The sequence below is a fragment of the Phocoena sinus genome, chromosome 12 (genome assembly GCF_008692025.1).
Source record: "Phocoena sinus isolate mPhoSin1 chromosome 12, mPhoSin1.pri, whole genome shotgun sequence".
Classification (NCBI taxonomy): domain Eukaryota; kingdom Metazoa; phylum Chordata; class Mammalia; order Artiodactyla; family Phocoenidae; genus Phocoena; species Phocoena sinus.
The window spans coordinates 6,230,962-6,256,681 of NC_045774.1; the positions used below are offsets into that span (position 1 = coordinate 6,230,962).

At 38.5% G+C, this 25,720-nt stretch overlaps 1 protein-coding gene across 2 annotated transcripts in view; it reads left to right on the plus strand.

The window, feature by feature from the left end:
- PRKN (parkin RBR E3 ubiquitin protein ligase) overlaps window positions 1–25,720 on the plus strand; it is a 1,284,475-nt gene that overhangs the window by 489,767 nt on the left and 768,988 nt on the right. The window contains exon 4 of one of the 2 annotated variants that reach the window (XM_032651607.1): window positions 10,998–11,119. In XM_032651607.1, the coding sequence (XP_032507498.1) occupies window positions 10,998–11,119 (122 nt within the window). The remainder of the gene's footprint in view (window positions 1–10,997; window positions 11,120–25,720) is intronic. The other variant, XM_032651608.1, reaches the window with a different exon arrangement.

Sequence of the window (25,720 nt, forward strand, 5' to 3'; positions counted from 1 at the left end):
AATGATCATGAAGTTCAGAGATGTTAAGAATGTAGAGGGAGGGGCACACACTAATGTGGGCAAGTCAGTCATCAGTGACCAGATCAGGGGGAATAGTAGAGCCCCAAACCTAAACATTTGATGGAAATAAAAAGATTTCATCAGGTAATTTAATATGTTTCTTTCGTGTCCCTCCTATGAACCAGTCACTAGGCTAAGTACTATTGATTCCTTAGTGGCTTGCCAAGCTCTAAGGATATAAAGATGAGAAAGGTAGGATCCTCATCATTAGAAAGCTGGATTCCACAAGCAAGTAGACATATAATTAATACAAAGCTAATTTCAGATGTACAAGCCAAATGAACCAAGTGCTGAAGCTGTAAGGGAGGAACATTCACTCTGCCTATTGTGGGTGGAAGGTGAGGCAAGGCTTCTCAAGGACTTGGTAACATTTGACACTTGATACAGACTTTAAAGGTGACTGGGAATTCCTCCTGAAGGGAGTTGGTCCCAGGCCAAAGGCAGGTGTGGAGGCTGTGGATGCGCGGTGTGGAAATCACAAGTGTTTTGGTTCCAACACTTGAGAGGACAGTGTAATTAAGTTTGGATAGCTTGGCTGGGAGAAAAAACCATGAGGGGCTATGATAAAGAATTTCAGCTATGAATAGCAATTTTTGTGATTATTTTTAGTGCCTGAATGGAGTACATATTCTAGGACTAACATTTTCGATAATGCTTAGTAATTTTAAATATTTCTATAGAAAATAATAGAAATATATTTTGTAGCAAGATACAAGTGTAAATGATTTTTTTTGAAAAGATAGAACCAATACTTTAATAAAAAGTCACTTGCCTGATGCTGTTTGTCTTCCAACCTGGGGACCCTGGATGGTACATCTTTACCCTCTGATAACAATGCTGCTGTAGGTGAACAAAGGCTAGTACCATCCTCTGCTTTGTTTGGTATAACTTACAATTTTAGAATATATGCTACCTCTGAAAAATGAGATTTACCTTTCTTTATTGATAATTGCTGTACCTACATACTCTTGCTGAATGCCAGTGCTGTAAAACGTTAATGAAAATTTCCATGAAACCTCTAGTGCTGATTGAATGAGGGAAGTGGGGTGGTGAGACTCATGCTGAAGCAGTCAGTGATTGCTGACAACGGTGCTTAATTGCCAACCTGTGTTCAAGTGCCACTTTTTACAGCCGTTGAATCAATCCCTACAGTATTTAGTAATAATTAGCACCCTAGTCAAGGCTATTATCACATGGTTGAGGAGAAAGCATAGGCTTTGTAATCAGGAACACTTATACTCAAACCTCTGACTACCGCATGGCTGTCTCGGGGATGGCACTCAATCTCTTTGAACTTGTCTTTCCTCATTTATGAAGTGGCGACGATCATGCTTATCTTTCAAAGAAGAATAAGCACTAATATAAGCCAGTCTGCCGTTAAGGTGAAATTTTGGAATCCATTTTGAATCTCCTTCAGTACCATTTTACAAACCATGCGATAAAAGACAGTTTTTATTTTGGAAATACTTTATTTTTTTTTAAGTGCATTAGCCAGCTTGAAAATATTATCCACTAGGTGGGATCCATATCATTGTTTACTATTGTCATTCCTAATTTTTCTACAATCCACCTGTATTGCTTGCATAATAATAGTGATTCATGGAAAAATGTGACTCTAGTAACTTTAAATCAATTTAAAGACTTTCCATTACGGTTTATATTCCATAATATTATTAAATATATCATGGTAAAGGACTTGGTTGGTTTTGCAGCAGTTTTAAAAAGAACTATACCTCAGATATTTCTAAATATTTAGAGGTAGGTTTATGATGGAGATAGTGTATAAGAATCAACATTTATAAAAGCAGGAAAATGGTCACCTGAGGAAGCAGGAGGATGAAGTGCTCACAGGTATGAGTACCTGGGAATAACTCAAGTTCCATATTTTTTGACAACAAATAAGAAGAGCTAATGTGTATCAGACACTGTGCTGAGTGCTGCACCTGTATTATTCTTTGTAAAATTCTCACAAAAGCCTAAGAATTAGGTACTATCATCATCTCCATTTTGCAGATAAGAAAACAGCATTTAGGGTCCACTGATTTGCCGAAGGTGACAAGGCAAGGCTTGGGCTGGACCTAGATGGACACATCCTGGGCTATAGAGATTATATCCCGAGGAACTTTACACAGCCATCTGCAGCATCAGTTTTTTCTTCCATCTAAATATGAGTTATGAACGTTCACTCAACATTTTGAAGAGCTGAGACTTTTCTAGCATACGCCTTAACCATCCCCTGCCCGAGTCCATTTCTGGGAAGAATAAGTGACTAGATTTACCCCAGTCGGCTTCAAACCTGGTTATTTATTTAAACCTACTCCTTAAATTATGCTTCACTCTACATTTTTGTCTTGGCAACGGAGCTTTGGTTATTACTTTAAAATGAATAATGATGGGGCTTCCCTGGTGGCGCAGTGGTTGAGAGTCCGCCTGCTGATGCAGGGGACATGGGTTCGTGGCCCGGTCTGGGAAGATCCCACATGCCGCGGAGCGGCTGGGCCCGTGAGCCATGGCCGCTGAGCCTGCGCGTCCGGAGCCTGTGCTCCGCAACGGGAGAGGCCACAGCAGTGAGAGGCCCGTGTACCGCAAAAAACAAACAAAAAAACCCCCTGAAACTAGAGCTACCATATGACCCAGCAATCTCACTATTGGGCGTATACCCTGAGAAAACCATAATTCAAAAAGAGTCATGTACCACAATGTTAATTGCAGCTCTGTTTACAATAGCCAGGACATGGAAGCAACCTAAGTGTCCATCAACAGGTGAATGGATAAAGAAGATGTGGCACATATATACAATGGAATATTACTCAGTCAGAAAAAGAAACAAAATTGAGTTGTTTGTAGTGAGGTGGATGGACCTAAAGTCTGTCATACAGAGTGAAGTCAGTCAGAAAGAAAAAAACAAATACCATATGCTAACACATATATATGGAATCTAAAAAAAAAATGGTTCTGAATAACTTAGGGTCAGGACAGGAATAAAGATGCAGACGTAGAGAATGGACTTGAGGACACAGGGAAGGAGCTGGGATGAAGTGAGAGAGTAGCATTGACATATATACACTACCAAATGTAAAATAGATAGCTAGTGGGAAGCAGCTGCATAGGGAGATCAGCTCAGTGCTTTGTGACCACCTAGAGGAGTGGGATAGGGAAGGTGGGAGGGAGACGCAGGAGGGAGGGGACATGGGGATATATGTATACATATAGCTGATTCACGTTGTTATACAGCAGAAAGCAACACAGCATTGTAAATCAATTATACTCCAATAAAGATGTTAAAAAAAAATAAAATAAAAGCATGGACTGGTGTAGCTGGATTCAGTGGGTGTAGTAACCCATTGTATAAGGATTGAAATGAAAGTGTTTATGTGTAATAACTGTCCTCTTTTAAAGTAGTTCCACTTATAAATTTTCATAATGCAATGTTTTTTCACTTATACTAATTTCTACCTGAACTTTTTAAGTATTCTTTTTTGTTTTACTTTTACTTGTCATACTGGTCATTTGTGATCTTAAGATGATATTTAAGATAATATTTTAAGATAATATTACATTTAAAATATACTAATATCGGGCTTCCCTGGTGGCGCAGTGGTTGGGAGTCCGCCTGCCGATGCAGGGGACACGGGTTCGTGCCCCGGTCTGGGAAGATCCCACATGCCGCGGAGCGGCTGGGCCCGTGAGCCATGGCCGCTGAGCCTGCGCGTCCGGAGCCTGTCCTCCGCAACGGGAGAGGCCACAACAGTGAGAGGCCCGCGTAACGCATAAAAAAAAAAAAAAAAAATATATATACTAATATCTTGAAGGACATGTGAAGCTAATCCAGTAATTTTGGCTCGTGGAAGGATGTTCTAAATATTTGGTAATCATGACTACATTCTATTTAATATGAATTTTGCTCTCATACTATCATACCTGCTACAACTTTCAGGTCATTTAAAATGTGCGAGAATTTATTGACCTGGCAAATATTTATTGAATGTTTACTAAGTTCAAGGAACTTCCCTAGTCATTTGGAACATATGAAAAAGGGTGCAGTGTTGCATAGGGGGGAGTTGTAACAATAGGAAAGGTGGGACAAGCACGTAGTGAATGTGGGGTGAAATTCTTTTTCCAATTTACGTTAGGTTGGAGTGGACACGATCTCCATGTTTTTAATGATCCAAAGCAGGTTTCATACAGAAGAGATGATTCCAGGAGTGTGCATTGAATGGATTTCATGTGGAACTGTCTTAGACTAATTAATTCAATACGCATTGTTCCAACTAGAACTAATGGGTACTATCAGGCCGATATAAGGAAAAATGGGTTGTGCAAAGATGAGCTTCCTGGCCTTCAGGGATGGTATTGATTTTGTTCATTCAATGTATATTTATTTTTTTCATGAGTCATGTATTTCAGCAAATGTCGTTGAGCACAGGCTGAAGGACCACCATCCAGAAATACAAGAGCAAGAATTCTGGTAAATGTTGGAGGAGAAGTTTCTCTGTGTTGTAGTTCCTTATCACAGGGTCAAGGTCACAAGTTCAGAAACTCTGGCCATGGGTCTGTTCCACAGTGGGCTCTTAGGAATCAAACAGGATTGAGATTACTCCCTAAGCAGCTAGGGGAAGGGGCAAACTGAGGGAACATGGCCAGTTAGAGCTGATCAATGGAGCTAAGTGGTGCAGTGATAATATCCTCAGCATTTAAAATACAGAACTAAGCTATAGTCAGAAGGAGGCAGGAGGGCAAAAGATGAAAATACTAAGTGCCAGGCTGGGCAGTGGGGAGGAGGTGGGTGAAGATGCTTCATTCCAGGGACTCCTCCTTATTAGATGCTGGTTTCCTGATGTTAGGACAAGTCGGCTGCTTAAAGGTGACAAGACTAAGCTGGATCCTTTCCTACCCTTAGATGTAATTATTTAGGGAAATATCTTTTACTTTCTGGGAAATCAAGGGAAGACTTTTTATAGGAAGTGCCATTCCAACTGGACCTTGAATATATGGGTCAGATTTCAAAGATGGTGATGGCAGTGGAGATGGGTGGAGGGTGAGCAGATTGGTGTCGGGAATGGGGACGTGGTGGAGGAAGGGATGGAGAGGAGCCCTGTTCTACCTCTGACACTAGAAAGTACCCAGGGCTGCACCCATCTCTGTCCTCCCTCAAAGTGCCTCAAGTTCAAACCTTCCCCCTTCCCCTTCTCTCCAGCCAACACTGTTTGCATATCAGTACGCTTAACAGCCGGCTGCTGGACTTCTCAGTGTGACAGAAGAATCTTCTTAGTATTGTTAACTGTGTGTTTGACAAGGCAGGGAGAGAGGAGACAAGACACATCATTTTTATTTATTCTCTTCTCTGCTGTCCAATTTAGTAGCTTCTACCCACATATGGCTGTGCTAATATAAATTACTTAAATTTTTTTTAAAAAAGAGTGGTTTCTTAGTAGTTCCTAGCCAAATTCTCAATAGGCCCTTGTAGCTAATGGCTTACTGTATGGGAGAATGCAGATGGAGGACATTTCCATGGTCACAGAAAGTTCTCATGGGCAGCTTGTTCTACTTAATATTTTAATAAGCTCATATGTGATAAAATAATTTTAAATCAGTTGTGTTCCTGTTGCTTTATAGTGTATTGGTACTGAACATTATTTTACCTAGGTATAAAATATGTTAATCTCACTGTCTTCTCCCCTAGAAAACAAATTATCCAGGCAATTAAACACTTGACTCTCTGTGACAAACAGTGATGGAAACTTCTGAGGTCAATGAAAAGTTTTCATCGAAGTCAGAATGATTTTTCTTAAGTATTCATTTATCTTATTAAAACAACGTCTTCAGGCTGTAAGCCCATTATCTAAAATACATTAAAAATGGAAACTGTGCACCTTATGCTCGTTTTTCAAAAAGACAACGCAAATAGTATATTCTTTTTGAATGGGGGCTTTGCTCGATAAGTGGTGAATATTGTTAATGCTCTTGGCAATTTTTTTGGACCAAGACAACAAGAAAAGGGAATGAGAGAAAAGAAAAGACTTGAGGAAGGATTATGTTAATCAGACAAAGTGGGAGAGAAAACCTAAAGATAATGATAAAATGATAAAACTAAGGAAGCCTCTTGGATGCTTTGAAGGGACATAGGGACTCACATTTTAACAGGGCCCTGCACACTAGCTGTGTTTTTAACTTCTATCCAGGAAAAAAAAAAAAAAACGAACGTCTGAATGAAATGAATACACTGTAAAATCATTTCATTGTAGACTAACCCTTCTGGTTCATGATAAAATAATTATGTAAGTTTATTGATGGCTTGGGGTGGAGGGGAGAACTTAATTGTAAGCAGGGTGTCTAATAAATCTGTGTTTATAAACTTTAGCAGTTGGGCTTGCTGTAGATGAAGCCCTACACAGTGGGTTGTATCCTTCCTCCAAATTTTTTTCCAAATTGTTTCTGAGAAATACATTTACACAAGATGCTCCATAAAAGGAAGACTTCTGAAGTCTGATAAAGTTAGGGACGTGCTATGCTCCATACTTCCTGTCTTCATGGAGTCTGCAAAGTCCTGCAGCGAGAGCACGTGCTTAACTTGGCATCACCTAAAATGTTCTGACTACACAGATGTAGAGAAAAAAACGTATGGACACCAAGTGGGGGAAGTGGCAGGAGGGTGGTGGTGGTGTGATGAATTGGGAGATTGGGATTGACATATATACACTAGTATGTATAAAATGGATAACTAATAAGAACCTGCTGTATAAAAAAATAAATAAAATTAAATTTAAAATAATGAAATAAAATGGTCTGACTAAAGATTCCCCGGTATTTTGGCTTGACACCTTTCAACAGCTTGCAAGCCACTGTAGTGTTCTGTAAGGTATACTTAAAATATACCAGATCAGACCATGAATAGAACAGCTGAAACAACCAAATCACTCAAAAACTCTTGTTTTAGGTGAAAAAAGTTCTTTTTAGGGTGTTGGAGGATTTAGGGGTGAAGTAGCATCATGTCTGCAACTTAATTAAAAATCATTCAGCCAAAAAAGTATATATGTATGTAAATGTACACACACACACACACACACACACACACACACACACACACACAGAGGGTGCACATAAAATATGGCAAAATGTTCACAATCAGTGAATTACAGGGTAGGTTATAATTTGTAAGATTTTTGAAATATTTCTCTAGATTTGAAAACTTATATAAAAAAAGGGAAATCTATAACACAAACACAAGCTGCTTTGATTATTTTGGGCAGTGAAGGGGTTGCAATATGGAAGAGTTGATTAGGAGAGAAAAATAATTTTAAGATCCAAACAGAAGTTTAAGAAGGGGAAGATTCATGTTATTGGCTGGAGACAGCTATATACATAGAGAAAAGTTTTGAGGGTCGTTCTTCCCATTGCCTTGCTCGTTCCTTTAGGAGTTACAGCTCCATCTTTAAGAGTCTGTACCTTAGACCGTTCCATCAGGCTAATGGGAACATTGCCCAGAAGATGGTCAGGATGTTGTTTGTGCTTATTCCTGTCCTCTGCAGTCCAGACCTCAGCGTGGCACAGAGAAGCTTGCCAACTTGAAATAGTGTGATGTAGCCAACGAGGTGGGGAAGCCATCCTGAAAAGGGGCTCCCAAGATTTGCTGGAAGCCCCAACTGCTTGACCAAGTAGAGCCAACAGCTTGAAATGTGCTGTAACCAAGACTGGCCTGACCTTGATCTTCCTTAGGCTGACTATTAATCCCAGCTTGCGCTGGCTCTGGGAAGCACTATGTAATAGATTGCATGTCATCTTGTATGCCTCTAGGGCAAGGGCATGGGCATGCAGTATTTTCTGCCAACGTTGCTGTTGCCCTAAGGGAGAGAGAAGAGTCATTTAGTTTCCTGCAGTTTCTGAGATGCTTCGTCAAGTCGTTGCTAATACGCTCTTTCAACAATGCTAGTGTCTCTGCAACCGCAACTCCCCTTTGTAAGCATTTCTTTTTCCAGCCTTTCTCTTCCTCCCCCCTCTTTTTTTGTTTAACCTTTACAGTAGGTTATAAAAATTGTGAATTGGCTTTGTTCATATTGCTGATACAAGTTTTAATGATAAAGGCTCCTTCCTTCTTCACTAAGCTTGTCATGGTACGCATTAAAATTGTCAGAGTTCTTGTGATTTTCTGTCAGTTGTTATGGCATTTCTATAGCTTTAATATATGGTTCTCTCTGTTGCATTTATGATATACATAAAACCTTAAGAATATATTTTATCTAATTATTATATTTGCTAATAACAATGTGATATTTATAGACTTGAATATCTTACACATTAAGGCACTAAAGCTACAGAAACGTGTCAGAAAATCATAGTTTCATATCAATACAAATATATATTTATAATTCATCTTCCTTTTCACACTGAAACTAAATATTAATCTCTGGAAATTAATAATTACAAATATATTACCAATAAATAATAAAATTATAAAACTTGACATCTTTATTGTGCTTTACATTTTACAAAGTATTGTCACCTATAGTATTAGTAAAGATGGCTAAACAAATGACACTTAAATATGTCTACCGAGGCACTTTTTGTAAATTAGTAAAGCAAATGGAGCCACATAAGACCAGGATCTTTTTTGTTTTCTCATTATTTTTGTACTAATTGTTTTCAATAAACCATATGCATTTGAAAGTCTGAAAGTTTTTGCTCATAATGATCAAACGTACTTACTATTCATTATTTCTAAATGTTCTTGATGATACTAGTAAAATTTTAAACAAATCTTTATGCTGTGACCTTTCATGTTAGTCCCACCCATTAAGAAGTAAAGTAAGGATTAAAAGAACTATTTGGTAATTTTAGAAATTTGGAAGTTAGTTTTGTCACTGGTAAGTGTGTCTGAATAAAGGTAGTTCTTTGTAGATGTAGAAGTGTGGAACAGTTCAAAAATATTCCCCTAATTTTTTCCTGTATGGTGACAGGAATAATATTTTCCTGTATGGTGACATTTGAGAGAAATGATCAGAGATGTTTAACTATCGATTTTTTTGTGTGCAGCTTTTGCTCTTGAAAATGTATTATTTGAATGGCATTTGTCTAGGTAGAGGACACTCATGAAATGCAAAGAACCCATTTCTGCACACAATCGCTGAGTGTGCTAAGCCCCTCAGGGCTTTTGTTTTACTTTACGTGTGACCCTGTGTTGGAAAGTCTCATTGGAAACTCAGCAAACTGTGATATTATCATTCATATCATGAGAAAAGGAGTAGTTTGTCCCTATAGATAAGATTTTAAGAGAAAAAATCTGGAGCCTTCAAAACTGGGTACAGACACATGAAATAAAATTCAGGAGCAGTGGCCCCTAAATTTCCAATGGTCTTAGATTCTTGTCCTTTTAAAAACGTCAACAGCAAAGTGTGCATTTAATTTCCCTGTGTTACCTTGGCCAGCTCTTCCGGCAGCAGGCTGCTACTTTGCTGAATAAGTCACAGGGCTGTTGGCGAGAAGAAGAAAAGAGTGTCCCTCTTTTGAGCATAAAACTAGATTTTCTGTTGGGGTGGGCCAAAAGGTTTGTTCGTTTTTTTCCATAAGATGGCTCTAGCAGCACTTAGTTGTCTTTAACTTAATTCGAATTGTTAGATTGTATGTGACAGCTGTCAAATCAGCGTGCATTTAAAAAAAGATTTATCAAAATTGGCAAAGTTTTGTGTAGCCATTTTAGTATTGAAGATGGAAGAAAAAAGCAACATTTTTGTCATATTATGCTTTTTTATTTCAAGAAAGGTAAAAACGCAACTGAAATGCAAAAAAAGATGTGTGCAGTTTATGGAGAAGGCGCTGTGACTGATCGAACGTGTCAAAAGTGGTTTGCGAAGTTTCGTGCTGGAGATTTCTTGCTGGACGATGTTCCACGGTCGGTTAGATCAGTTGAAGTTGATAGCAATCAAATTGAGACATTAATTGAGAACAGTCAACGTTATACCACGTAGGAGATAGCCGACAGACTCAAAATATCCAAATCAAGCATTGAAAATCATTTGCACCAGCTTGGTTATGTTAATCGCTTTGATGTTTGGGTTCCACGTAAGTTAAGCAAAAAGAATCTTCTTGACCATATTTCCGCATGCGATTCTCTACTTAAACGTAATGAAAATGTCCCGTTTTTCAAACAAATTGTGACGGGCGATGAAAAGTGGATACTGTACAATAATATGGAATGGAAGAGATTGTGGGGCAAGTGAAATGAACCACCACCAACCACGCCAAAGGCCGGTCTTCATCCAAAGAAGGTGATGTGTATATAGTGGGATTGGAAGGGAGTCCTCTATTATGAGCTTCTTCTGGAACCCAAAGGATTGATTCCAACAAGTACTGCTCCCAGTTACACCAACTGAAAGCAGCACTCGACGAAAAGCGTCCAGAATTATTCAGCAGAAAACACATAATCTTCCATCAGGATAACACAAGACCGCATGTTTCTTTGATGACCAGGCAAAAACTGTTACAGCTTGGCTGGGAAGTTCTGATTCATCCACTGTATATGCCAGGCATTGCACCTTCGGATTTCCATTTATTTAGGTCTTTACAAAATTCTCTTAATAGAAAAAATTTCAATTCCCTGGAAGACTATAAAAGGCACCTGGAGCAGTTCTTTGCTCAAAAAGATAAAAAATTTTGGGAAGATGGAATTATGAAGTTGCCTGAAAAATGGCAGATGGTAGTGGAACAAAAGGGTGAATACATTGTTCAATAAAGTTCTTGGTGAAAATGAAAAATGCGTCCTTTATTTTTACTTAAAAACCTAAGGCACTTTTGGCCAACCTAATAAATTAAATTGTTGTATCTTCATTATAACATTTATCCCAGTAATGTTTCAAAATGTTCCTGAGGAGTTAGTTTTAAAATTTGTCTAAATTTGGATTCAGCATTGATTGGCTACTTCCTCTGCTTTCTTTTTTTCCCAGCAGGTAGACCAACCTACAACAGCTTTTTTGTGTACTGCAAAGGCCCCTGTCAAGGAGTGCAGCCAGGAAAGCTCAGGGTGCGGTGCAGCACCTGTCAACAAGCGACGCTCACCTTGGCCCAGGTAAGGAGATGTGGCGTGAGCCGGCTGCCCTGCAAAATGAATGTGTATTTCCAGAGTTGCCTTTCGGGGTTTCTGATCAGATATCACCCATTACTGAAAAATGGACTTCTGTGTGGTTGTAATGGTTAATGGTATTTGAAGTTTCATTTAAAAATATACTGCTCTGTAAATTTTAGGTACTACAGGGCCATTGCCCCCATTTCTTTAATCCAGGCCTATTGAAAGGGAATATAGAGGCTGATTTTAAATCAAAAAGAGGTTGGGGGTGTCTTCTAGAAGCAGCCAAGAAGGATCCTTCTAAGATCCTGGAAATGTTTCATATCTCGATCTGTGTGATCTGTGTGATGGTTGTATGCATATGTCAAAATTTTTTGGACTCTTCATTTAAGGATGGTGCACTTGAGGTAAGTGACACTCAATAAAAAAAATGAAAAGGAAAGTTGTGGCTCAAGGACCAGTATGCGTATAAAACAGGGTTGCAAAGCACGATGTGTTGCCGCCTCTTTTTGTTTTGTGCAGTCCACAACCTGAGAATGGTTTTTATATCTTTAAGTGGTTGGGAAACGTCAGAAGAGTAGTATTGTGTGACGCATGAACAGGACATGAAATTTAAATTCCAGTGTTGTGACAAAGTTCTGTCAGAACACAGCCCCGCCCACATCTGTGCACGTTGTCTGTACCTTTCTTGTGCCCTAGATTGACTGGATGGCCTACAACACCGGACATGTTTACTCTCTGGCCCTTTAGAGAAAAGATTTGCCAGCTGGCCCCTGATATAAAACATAGGCACAGTAGTTCATGGCTTTAGCATGATAGTTGTGTAGGATTTGGCTAAATGTGATGTGGATGCCAACGTGTGTAGGGGAGCGGAGGGCATTCTGGTCAGCTCAGTGCTGAGAGCACAGCCCAGGAGGCACAGAAGGATAAAGACTTTTACAGGTGATTAGGGGTTGAAGTGTAGAGCAGCACCCCCGTGAGCACATCGGGCCCCAGTGACGGCTAGAGCATTTAGATTTTATTCCGTAGGCAACAGGAGCAAAGGCAAAGCGTCACAAAGAAAGACCATGTATAAAATGATGTTTTAAGACTATTTCTTGGTGCTGTAACAGTTTGTCACTGGGATTGAGGCTGGTGATAGATCAAAGGCAAAGAGGTTAATTAAATCACCTATTCATTAATTAATCACCCTTACTGGATGTGAGGGAGCATTGTGAAAGAACCTGAAGGATGTACCGAGTCAAGGGGAAAGCGTGGTTCTCTGACTCAAGCCTGGGGAAATGGTGGAATTACTCAAAAATGTAATTCAGTTATCATTAAACTTCTGTCCTACATTCTATGCAATTGTCTATCTGTCTGTATTCCAAGAGTCTGTAAGCCTCATAAGATCAGATAACTTGTCAGTTTGGGTCCCTGTCTTATTTCCAACACCTCACGTGGTGTGTTGCCTGTAGCGGATGGCATCTGCGTTTGAACTTTCACACATTGATTCAATAGATCCGCAAACTTTAGAAATTCTATTTGGCATTTTGTAATCATATGAATCATAGTAAGTATGATTGTTTTGCCACAATTTACTGACTTCCTTCCTTACATTTATATTCTGGTACTTGTATTTTTCTCTAATTCTCACCACAGACCTGAAAAGTACATATCATTATCCAATGCTTTTAATAAAGAGACTCCACAAAGTTAAGTAATGAGTTCAAAGTTACATGGTTAACAAATGTTGGTGCCAGAAGTGAAAAGTCTTTTCTGTATTTCTCCAAAGCCCTGGCCCTTTTTTAGGATAGATTGCTTGCTATACAAATCTGCTAATAAATGTTCTATTATTCAACTACCTTCCTTGTATTTAAAATATCATTCAAAAATGCTCTTAGAAAAAATACCCTTAAGGATTAAGAAAATAGAATCAAAGATGATTTGAAGATTGTTTATTTAATCCAGAGTTTCAGTACAGTTACTAGATGTATCATAACTGGTACCCAACAAATAAATAGACCAGGCATTTCGGTTTTTTATTAATAACAAAAGATACACACTCAGTCATACCTTCAGACAATATCTCTGTGAGCAGCTGACTAATCACACCGGCAGTTGGTCTGCAAGTTTAGTCTTAGAAATGGTGGAGCAGGTGTGGGACTTTGCTAAGAGGACGGGTTTCTAAGCAGAGAATAGAAAACTGATAGGTTTCATTTGCCCAAAATTTATAAAGATCTACAACGTACACAATTTCCTCTGGTCAGGAAAAAAAAGAAAAAAGAAATAGGATCATGCGTAGCTGACTGGTTACAGGGAACAGATTGTGGTTTACCTGAGCTTCTGCAAGGAGCTTCTTAATACACAGTGAGGAAAATTGGAACCTACTTACCCACCTGGTTTATTTTTTTAAATCATAATTTTATTTTTTCTGGGTAGAAGAAATCTGTCTGCAATAAGCCCCATGCCCTTCATGAGTCTTAATAGTAGCCTCCTAATTTTTTTTTGCTGTTGTTGGGGATTTATTCATAATTCCAACATTTCCTCAACACTATTTAAGTTTTACATGCGAGAGAATGAGCCGCCTCTCATACGTAATGCTCTAAGGTTGAATTGTTGAAATGTTTCATATTTCATGTGAAACTCGTAATAAATTGGCAAGAAAGAAGGACAGCAATTTCTGTCACAGTGCTAAGGATGGGGAAACTGAGGTCTGAAGTTTTGGCCTGACCTTGAGAATAAGTTGAGAATTAGCTTACAGAAAACACCAGGTTTTCTTCGGTCTCCAAGATCTTCTTTAATTCATGGTGACCTTGACCAGGGTTTCCACTAACTGAAATAGTCCTTAGAAAAATGAACACTCACTGGAAAACACTGAACAACAACTGATTGGAAAAACATGGCAGGCAGCCAGTTTTCAATTGTCTATTCAAAGACGGTCCACGTAGGTCCACACAGAAACAAAACGGAGTTGACCACAGAGGGAGGTGGCTTTATCCATGTGTATACATTTCTGATTGTCTTCTTGAATAATAAAATGAATGATTTTAAATAACCTATGTCATCACTGTTTCCCTCAGTATGGAAAATCAAATGATGTGTAAATCATATGCTCAGAGCCTTTTTTTTTTTTAATTCAGAAAAGTGGGCAGAAAAAATAAGGTTTTCCAAGATGCGTAGACTGTACACTGTTTTTAGAATAACTAGACATTAAAGAAGGAATTCATATTGGAAAAAGAAACAGCACTGAGAGACTTAAAGATTCGTTCCCCTCTCCCTTTCTCCTGGAATCCTGCCAAATTCAAGGTTAGAATGTCAATAGGCATGGTCCCTTCTACTGTCTGTCCTGTTGTTAAATTATAAGTGTGTGGGGTGAAGAGCGAGCCTTCTGGCGAGGAAGAAAGCTCTTAGCTCAAGCTCTCAAAGATTTCCCAGCACCAACGTATATAAACACAAGACTACCAGAGACTGTGTGACCTGTTAAAAAATTTGCCTGGGCTGGTGAAATTTAGGTAGATGTGACGTTGATGATGAGGATTCTGTCCCAGGGAATCACCTTAAGAGGGTGCCTCCTCCTGAGCCCTGCAGGCTTCTGCTCACGGAGTCCCAGCGGTGTTCTCTCCTCCGCTGGGATGACATGTCCCGTCCCTTCTCCCATCACGCTCCAGCCGTTGCCCACAGTCTGGATGGGTTGTACCTCCTTTGGGAAACAAAGCTTCTGTGATAGGAAGAAACTACTTTTTCTAAAAGGAAACAGGCTTAAAATATGGTAAGGATGTTTATGAGTAAAATGATTTATTGACTCTAAAAATAATTACACGATAGAAAGGATGTAGAAGTGAGATGAGAGAACACGCAGAACATAGTGTTCTGCCTTGGAATACTGTATGGGGCTCTGAATTGCCTGGGAACAAAGACCTGGAGAGAACGGACTCTGTGGTCCTTTTGTCCATCAGGTGTTCTGCATTTGAATTCTGGTTCTGTCACTTACTGGCTGTGTGACTTGGGGCAAGTTGCTTAACTTCTTTATGTCTCAGTTTCCTTGTCATCAATTGGAAGTAAAAATTTCATTAAAGCTGTGAGGGTTAAATGACTTAACTCATTAAAGTATTTAGAACAGTGCCTGGCACATAATAAACATCTGGAAACCATTAGCTCTTATTGTCATTTCTTCAAGTGAAGAAAACTTTTGATTTTCTACCAAAAACACATTGAAACAACTGCTGAACTCACATTGTAAACGTACACCTCTAGGGCACTTCAATTCTGATTAAGTTACAAACTGTTAATACCTCCAGCACAAACTCTAGGTAACCTGAGTTATCCGCTATTAACATCTTTTTGTTTGCACCCAGTTTATTAGTCTTAAAATGAATCAGAAGCCAAGAGATTACCGCAGCCATGAACTGTGGATGATTTTTTCCCCCCTACAATCACTGTAATTACTTTATCTCAAAAAGAACTTTATCTTTGCCACTCTAATAAGATACTCTGCCGTGGAATAGCATTAAAGCTAAAAGGTTTCTGATGATAAATGGTGAAATAAATAGAGTAAGTTGTACAAATGCCTGACATGATGGACTTTATTTAAAATTGATTTATAGATTAGGAACAATTTATGTGAGGAAATTTATTAAGAAATATACTCTAAATGTATAACTGTTCCTAAACTTAATATTTGTTAGAGATTAATTGTTGACCAGGAGTCTACTTACTTCCCTTAATATCAAAACCTACTCTTATGTACATAATAAAGTCACATATGTAATAAAACTGTAGATGAGAGAAAAGGAGAATGGGCAGAATGGCTCCTTGGACTTGGCTTGAGCCTCATGGTTCAGGGGAGAGTGAGAGCAAAGAGTGGACAAAAGAGGTTTTTCATCAGAGTCTGTGTGAGAATCAGGGCAAAAGCCAGAGCCAGGCAGGCTTGGGGATGAGAACGGAGCCCAGCATCATTCTGGCACCTGGAAGATGCTGGGTAGGACTGCCAGATTAGCACACAAATATACAGGGTGTTCACGTAAATTTGATTTCAGATAGACAATGAATATTTTGTTCATGTATAAGTATGTCCCAAACATTGCATGGAACATAACTATATTAATTTTTTAAATCTGAGATTCAAATTGGCATCCCATTCTTTATCTGGCTATGCCCCTCCCTCTTTGCTGGGACATCTGTGTAGTGATTATTGGTGCTGACCCCAGGGAGGCCCCTCAGTTGGCTCTTGGTCAAGCTGCGTAGGCAAAGCAGCAGCTGGAGGAAGAGATGAACAGCAAGAATGTCAAACAGAACAGCCGGAGCTGGCAAACTCGGTAGTGGTCACGTGTGGGGAACACTCACCTGGGGGTTCTAGAAGTAACTGGGGGCCTCTGAGGTGTAATGCCAACATCCTTGAGTGAGAGTAATCAGCCAGCAGTCATTCGAGTCACAATCATAGATGGAAGTGTTTGTTTCTGAAGAACTGTAGACAGTTATTAGTAAACCAAGGGAACTTCTCATTAGAAAAACAAACAAAAACAATAAATATGTTCTTGTGGATTGGAAAACAGTTCATTTTTGCTATATCACAATGATATAAACATTTAATAAAGAGTTCACAAAAAGTGAAACAATATAAAGTTGCCTATTGAAATAGATAAAACACTATATATACATATAAAACTGTGTATGAAATAAGTAAAATGCTATCCAGCTGAGCTGCAGGCAGCTGTAGCCAACAGCTGGTCACTATGTTATGTTCACTATTCACTGTTTTATGTTATTTCAACTGTAGAAATTCCTACATTGAGAACCTTTGTCATATGCTTAATATTTCAGAACTAAAATTTTCTTTGGTCATATGTTATTAGTTGGAGTGATTTCAGTAAATTGAATCCTGCATAAATGTTGGTCAGTGTTGGTAACGCATTGACATTTCAATCAGGCTAATAATTTTCAGTTGGACTCCAGTGGAGGAAGCCTTTCACTGCTTCCTTTTTGGTGACTCTCTATACTATATTAATAGCTGACTTTTTTAAAATAATGATTTTACTTTACAAATCTTTAAGAAAGAGGCAAAAGAAAATAATCTTACACATGCATATCCCCAGAGCATATTTTTAGAACACCCAGTAGCATCAGAAGTCCCTGGAAAGATGGGCCCTTCCCAGGCATGTACCCTGGTCGTGCTGTAGTGTCTCACCGTTTGTCCTTTGATACCCAGCCTTACTCCTGACCTATGATGCTAGTGTGAAAATCTCAAAACCATGAGCAGGAAATTTAAATCATGCCATTCTGAAATGTATGCATATATATTTTTAAAAATGTGTTGAATTCTTTATTTCCTTATTCCCAAAGGAATAAACCAATAAAACCAAATACTTTGGTTTATTGTGTGTATATGTATGTGTGTGTATATAAATATATATATATTTATATATATCATGAGGAATGAGTATTATTAATAGCTATTATTGAATGTTTACCAGAAACCAAGGTCTAAAGCAGTTTACCTGAATATCCCATTTAATTGTTATGTTGTTTGAATAGTGTTCTAGTTTCTTTATATGTATGGTTATGGCAATGAGGTACATATTGTTATTTACTTCATATGGAAAATACGATAAAGTTTTCCAAAGTCTGTCAGTCAACACTGACATGTGGTCATTAATCTGTTTAATTGGAATTTGGTTGTGCTACATAGAATTTTATTCATTGTTTACAAGAGAAGTATTTATTGGGACTACAAAGGACATCTGACAAAAATCACAGCCTAAATACATTTATAAAACATAAAGGAAAAGGTAAGATTTTTTAAAGAAAGTGTAGTATACACTCTATTATTTCATTTTAAGTTGTAGTTAAATGTATCATGTTTTAAAACAGGGCTGCTTTGTTTATTGGTTAACAATTCTGTTCACCGGCAGTGATAGAACACTCTTTCATCAGCGGCTTACTCCATGAGGACTTAAGTGTTGTCTTAAGCACTGACTGGGTTGTTTGTACCTTTACTATCCACCATCCTTCATGTCACAGAACCAGGTATCGTGGTATTGAGTCTGCAGGCAGGGCAGGACAACGGGGAACATCCATGCCTGTCTTTTTTATTTGTAAAAGGAAGTAATAATATTGATAATTTTTAGAAGCCTCTTTTCAGTCTTCCCCTTACATCACATTGTTTATAACTTTGTCATAGACCCACTAATAATTACAAAGGAAGCTTGAAAAGCAAGTGTTTCCCAAAGGCAAACAGGATAGCCATAATTGGCTTAGGCCAGTTTATCCGAGGGTTTCGGTCCATTGCTTCTCCAATCAAAATCATACTTCTGCAAATAAGGAGAGAAGATGAGATGGACATTGGATGGGCAAATGACTAATGGCTGCCGTATTTGTAAATGCATAATTATTTTAGATCACTTTCATGGACTCATCAGTTTCTTTACTAAGTCTGAATTTTACTGTTATACACTCTATTTGTATCACTATGGCTATGCAAGGGATTTGGCCAGCCTTGAACTTGTTTTTGTGTGTGAAATGCCACTGTTGTTTCAGTGGTTGTTTCTACACGTAAATGTATCTCCCTGGTTTTCTACAGAATGAAATTGATATATTATCCATTTGACCACTTAGAAGCGTTATCAAGAATCGTGGAAAGAAAAAAGATAGATCTTCAGGGCAGTGGGTTATTTGTTCTTTGCTTAAGAAGAAAATGACCTAAAAACCTCATTGGGGAAAGATAAACAGAATTTAGTAGCTCTGTCATACTCTATAGTAGATCCTTTGTCAGTGCTTTATAAAGAATGTGCATATTATCTAGCGCTAATAAAATGTGAGGGGCAGAAGAGTTGCATTGAGAGACCTACAGAATTAGGCAAGAGAGTGCAGATCAGGACTGTGCTATGTTTTTTCAGTTATTTTACAGAAGCATTGGTACTTATGCAGGCATGCCATTTTCCATCTGGGAATATCAAGCTACCTGCATAAATGTATCGTTGAAGCCATATGAGAAATGGAGAGGTCAATTGACTTCACTTGGGTCCACAGTGAGAAAGGAACCAAACTGAGAATTAAATCTGGGGAACCAGAGTTACATTCTAACTGAAACATCCATATTAAGTTACATTTGTTTTTTTACTACTATGGAGAGAGAGTAGAGCCTTACTCTGCAGCCTTTTCCCGAAAAGAACCAAATTTATTAGACTACATTTCCTAAAGTGGGAATGGAGATTTGGGAAATGGACAGTGACACACAGGTGTTTTCCTTCAGTGAGGAGAAAACAGAAGAGCATCGGTACACCCGGAAAATAGGAAATCATGAAATTACAGAGGAGGCTCTCGTGGATTATGACAGTTTTTCAGTGACTAGTTGGCTCTACTGGCTTGTTGGAGGCATAATACTAACGAAGTTAGAGTCCTCGGCATGAGTCCTGCAAGGGCCACTTGCCTCTCTGAGCCCCGTTATAACCCTGCTTATACTGGAACTGCCTGGAGCTGCTTTATGAGAAGAGAAATACCACTGGGCATCAAGGCTCAAGAGCTCAGCAAGCCCCATCATGAACAATCCTCTGTTCTCAGCTCCTGACCGGTGGCTACCACACTTGCTCTCTCTGAATTGTCATTTCTAACCACACCTCTTGACTCTCCAAGCTTAGCACCATCACTGTCCCATGAAGAAGTACCTATCTGCATTGCCCCTTTTACCTTTCTACAGTTCAGCCTTCTTCTTGAGAATATTTTCAATCAGTCTTAGCCAGTCCACACAAGTCCTATCCAAGTTCAAACAGTAGCTGCTGGTCTTGCTTCCCAATACATCCTGATTCTAATAATGATTTTTCTTTCATACTCTTCCTCTACCACTTGTGACTCTGAAGCTGTTCATAGAAAAGTGAATTTCATTGAGGGAAGGAGATACTTTCTGCCTTTCTTACATTTGAAAGCCATGAATTTAGTAGAGAAAGGAAGACCTAAGAAGTGAATCATTTTAACTGCTTTAAACATATGAAGGGATGACAGATGGAAGATTCCTAGGATTTTGTTTTATTTTCAGAGAGCAGAGCTACAATTTATGGGTGAAGACAGATTTTAGGTCAAATAACTCTCTTCAATTAGAGTGCCATACAATGAAGAGAGCTACCTAACTGGAAAAGCAATTGTTCCTCCATTACTAAAGGTCGTCTAGCAGAAGACAGATGACCAAACACCAAGTATATATTATAAGAGCAAGTTTTTTTATCAGGAGGGAATTTAGATTGGATGACTGCAAAGTTCATTCCTACTCTAAGATTACAGATAGGTTAAGGAAAACAGTGACTGTGATGCCATTTGTTCAGTTATTCATTCATTCCACCGCACAGGTATAAACATCTCCTATGCATCAGGCACTATGCTAAAGCACAAAGGTGGAAAAGCCATAGTCCCTGCCTTGAGGCACTGAGTCTAGAAATGGAGTAGAGTAAAGGGTACCCAATTAACAGAGTCCTTTATTTTTTTGGTCACACTCCATTCATTTTTGTGGTCACACACATATACCATCTTTACTATGTCTGTTTATTCAAAGCTTAAATCTTAACTTTATGGCAACATTACACAATTTACAGATTATATCACATTTGTTTACACTGACCTTCTACACAAACTACTTTAAATAGGATATCCTATTCAGTAAGAAAGAGAAAAAAACACGTTTTTTTACTTACTTTTAACAGATTATGAAGGAAAAAGCTCATCTGTCCATGAGATGATAATGCCAGCTTTAAACGATGGCTGTATCTGATTAACTGTAGGTGATTTCCTAGGCAGTAGGGCAGTGGATGTTTATTAGGATGGCTTTCTAAATTAATATGAAATTCCCAAAGCACAACTGAAGATTTACAGAAAATTCTGGGTCATTTTGACACTAGATAGAAATACAGTTCATGAAACTAGTTAGGAGAACCCTTAGTTTACTCATACTAACAAGTGACTCCAAACTACTGGCTCCAAACTACTCCAAACTAGTGGAGACCCAAATGATCTCCACTCAGTCTCCAACACACCACTCTTTACATATACAATGTAGGTGACAAATTTCGAAAACTGTATCGTGTGTTGGTCAGAGGTGTATGGAAACTTTGTACTTTCCACTCAGTTTTGCAGCAAGCCTAAAATTTCTCCAAAATAATAAAGTTTATTTTTAAAATTCTATCTCTAGTTTTCAGATTCATAAATCTGTGTATGGAATCAGCACCTCTCTTGCTTTACCACCTCTCTTGCTTACCACCTCTATTGTATCTGGTGCTCCAGTTGAAACCTCTGATGTACTGCTCTATTACATAAGCTGAATCTGTAGAGCCTTTAACAGTTTAAAAAGTATTTCCATGTGCATCATGTTGATTTATAAGACAGCCATGTTAATTGGGAAAAGTAGGTATCACTATCAGTTTATACCTGAGAAAACCCTACAAGAATCAGAGAAAAAGAGAACTACCAAAGAGATAGTATGAGGTGGGGCTCTAGCTTGAACCCATATGGTATGGAAACAATCTGAGGATTTTCTCATTCTGCTACGTCACCTCCTCTCTCAGCAGAGAGTTAAAAACCTTTAGCTGGTACAACATCATTCTCAATGGTGAACAACTGAAGCCATTTCCCCTAAGATGGGGAAGAAGACAAGGTTGCCCACTCTCACCACTATTATTCAACATAGTTTTGGAAGTTTTAGCCATAGCAATCAGAGACGAAAAAAGAAATGAAAGGAATCCAAATCGGAAAAGAAGAAGTAAAACTGTCACTGTTTGCAGATGACATGATACTACACATACAGAATCCTAAAGATGCTACCAGAAAACTACTAGAGCTAATCAATGAATATGGTAAAGTATCAGGATACAAAATTAATACACAGAAATCTCTTGCATTCCTGTACAATAATGATGAGAAATCTGAAAGAGAAATTAAGGAAAAACTCCCATTTACCATTGCAACAAAAAGAACAAAATACCTAGGAATAAACCTTCCTAAGGAGACAAAAGACCTGTATGCAGAAAACTGTAAGACACTGATGAAAGAAATTAAAGATGATACAAACAGATGGAGAGATATACCATATTCTTGGATTGGAAGAATCAACATTGTGAAAATGACTATACTACCCAAAGCAATCTACAGATTCAACGCAATCCCTATCAAACTACCACTGGCATTTTTCACAGAACTAGAACAAAAAATTTCACAATTTGTATGGAGACAAAAAGACCCCGAATAGCCAAAGCAATCTTGAGAAAGAAAAATGGAGCTGGAGGAATCAGGCTCCTGGACTTCAGACTATACTACAAAGCTACAGTAATCAAGACAGTAGGGTACTGGCACAAAAACAGAAAGATAGATCAATGGAACAGGATAGAAAGCCCAGAGGTAAACCCACATACATATGGTCACCTTATCTTTGATAAAGGAGGCAAGAATATACAATGGAGAAAGGACAGCCTCTTCAGTAAGTGGTGCTGGGAAAACTGGACAGCTGCGTGTAAAAGAATGAAACTAGAACACTCCCTAACACCATACACAAAAATAAACTCAAAATGGATTAAAGACCTAAATGAAAGGCCAGACACTATAAAACTCTTAGAAGAAAACATAGGAAGAACACTCTTTGACATAAATCACAGCAAGATCCTTTGTGACCCACCTCCTAGAGAAATGGAGATAAAAACAAAAACAAACAAATGGGACCTAATGAAACTTAAAAACTTTTGCACAGCAAAGGAAACCATAAAGGAGACGAAAAGACAACCTTCAGAATGGGAGAAAATATTTGCAAACAAAGCAACTGGCAAAGGATTTAATCTCCAAAATATACAAGCAGCACGTGTAGCTCAATATCAAAAAAACAAACAACCCAATCCAAAAATGGGCAGAAGACCTAAATAGACATTTCTCCAAAGAAGATATACAGATTGCCAACACTAATCATTAGAGAAATGCAAATCAAAACTACAATGAGGCATCACCTCACACCGGTCAGAATGGCCATCATCAAAAAATCTACAAACAATAAATGCTGGAGAAGGTATGGAGAAAAGGGAATCCTCTTGCACTGTTGGTGGGAATGTAAATTTATACAGCCCCTATGAAGAACAGTATGGAAGTTCCTTAAAAACCTAAAAATAGAACTACCATATGACCCAGCAGTCCCACTACTGGGCATATACCCTGAGAAAACCATAATTCAAAAAGAGACATGTACCACAATATTCGTTGCAGCACTATTTACAATAGCCAGGACATGGAAGCAACCTAAGTGTCCATCGACAGATGAATGGATAAAGAAGATGTGGCACGTATATACAGTGGAATATTAGTCAGCCATAAAAAGAAACGAAATTGAGTTATTTGTAGTGAGGTGGATGGACCTAGTTTGTCATACAGAGTGAAGTAAGTCAGAAAGAGAAAAAACAAACACTGTATGCTCACACATATTTGTTGAATCTAAAAAAAGAAAAATGTTTCTGCAGCACCTAGGGGCAGGACAGGAATAAAGATGCAGATGTAGAGAATGGACTTGAGGACATGGGGATGGGGAAGGGTAAGCTGGGATGAAGTGAGAGAGTGGCACTGATATATATACACTACCAAATGTAAAATAGATAGCTAGTGGGAAGCTGCTGCATAGCACAGGGAGATCACCTTAGTGCTTTGTCACCACCTCGAGGGGTGGGTTAGGGAGGGTGGGTGGGAGGCGCAAGAGGGAGGGGATATGGGGATATATGTATACGTATAGCTGATTCACTTTGTTATACAGCAGAAACTAGCACGGCATTGTAAAGCAATTATAATCCAATAAAGATGTTAAAAAAAAAAAAACTTTAGTTGGTACATCATTATTTTTAACGCTGCTTGCTCCATGGGTTCCCTAAGGCATTTAAAATATTTTAAATGTGCAGGATCACTGTCACCCTTTTCTTCTGAGATGCTCTTATATTTTCTTTGATTTATATTTTGACGGCTCCGTCTTTGCTGAGGCCACAGATGCCGCTGACGTGTTCTTCGCTAAATTTCATGTTATAGACATTCCAGCCATCTATTAAATTCCATCTCATGGATCAAGATAATAAGAACTGCAGATTAGCTGAAATGTGGGCCCTTGATACCACAGGGCTGCTGTCATTTAGACTAAGCTATTGCTCACCAGTCTTTCCTGGGGAGAAAAAGATCTTCAAATCACTTATAATGAAGGACACAGGGAACACTGGAGTTTTACACTCTTAAGCTGAGATGTTGTCCTTCCTAGTGTTTTCTTAGGCAACATTAATGACTTTTAATATGGACTTAAATTATTTTAGTTTTAATTTGGAACATTATTTTCAGCAATGAATTTTTTTTCTCTTATTTGGAAAGCTATGTTTTTGAAGGGGTATGGGAGTAAGTAATATTGGTACAAATATTAGTTTCTGTATTTGATTCTGGTCTGTCAGTAACTGGAAGAAAACATTGCAAATTTACTTGTTACAACTTGAAATTTACGGAATATTTGCTTTCAAATGGCTATGTATTATGTTGAACTTGGGAAATTCCGATGAGAAAAAGAAACTCTGTGAGATTGGAAAATGTGCTGTGGTGTTAGTTTAGGTGAAATACATGCTAAATAACATCACAAATCTAGGAAAATGTCAATTTATATGTTCAGAAACACAGAGCCCTCTGTAAATTTCATAACAATGTCAATTTTGTCTTATTAGATGAGGCTTTCTTAAGGTTTGTCAGAAGAGAAGCCCAAGGTGGAAAAAGCATAGTTTTTCTGAGTTTGTTTGTTTGTTTTAGATTACAGTCTTATGTACAAGAGTTTTGAAATAAATGCCACAATGGTTGGCTTTACATTTCTCAAAGATCTACAGACAAGTATTTCTCCACCTGAACATATTACTCTAAATATGCACATTTCTGGAATTTTAAAGTACATGTGGAGTGTGCACCTTTAACTTCACTGGAGCATCAGGATAGAGGGAAAGTCAGAGGTGGGAAAGCTCAAAGAAGGAGATTTTGGAAGAGTGATGACGAGAAGGAAAGGGCAGTGTATGTGTTTATTATTTTATTGTAACATAAATATAGAGCATATCTGTTATCATAGAATTCTGTTGGTCAGGAATGGTTTAGCGGATTCCGGTTGGGTCAGTAAGATGGGCCTCTTTGGATTTTATATTTTAAGTGTATTTTCTATAACTAAGGAGAATGAGGAGTGGATAAAAGGAGAGAGAGCTGTGGTTACTCAGCTGTTTCAGAAATGAGATGTGTGGTCGGGGTTCAGAGGAAGTCACACTGGACCGAGTCAAAGTTCAGAAATATTTCATGGTTTATGAGCTGGAGGCCTAGAAATGAGGTGGCCCTGCCTTGATCACAGCCAGTAAAGACAAATCAACAACTAGGCCTGAGACTGGGTGCGTCACAGTTCACTGTTTTGTCACCATGTTGAATTCCTTCAGATGTGTGTACTGTGGCATGTGAAAATTTGGTTTTTATGACACAGAAGCTTACAGTCTCTCCCATCCCATACTGAGGCAGGAAAGGAGGTGAACTTCTTTCACTGAGGAACACATTTCATAGGCTGCCATCTGTGAGTTTAGGGACATCCCCGGTGTGGGTTAATGAGGACACTGGGCCAAAAGGTTA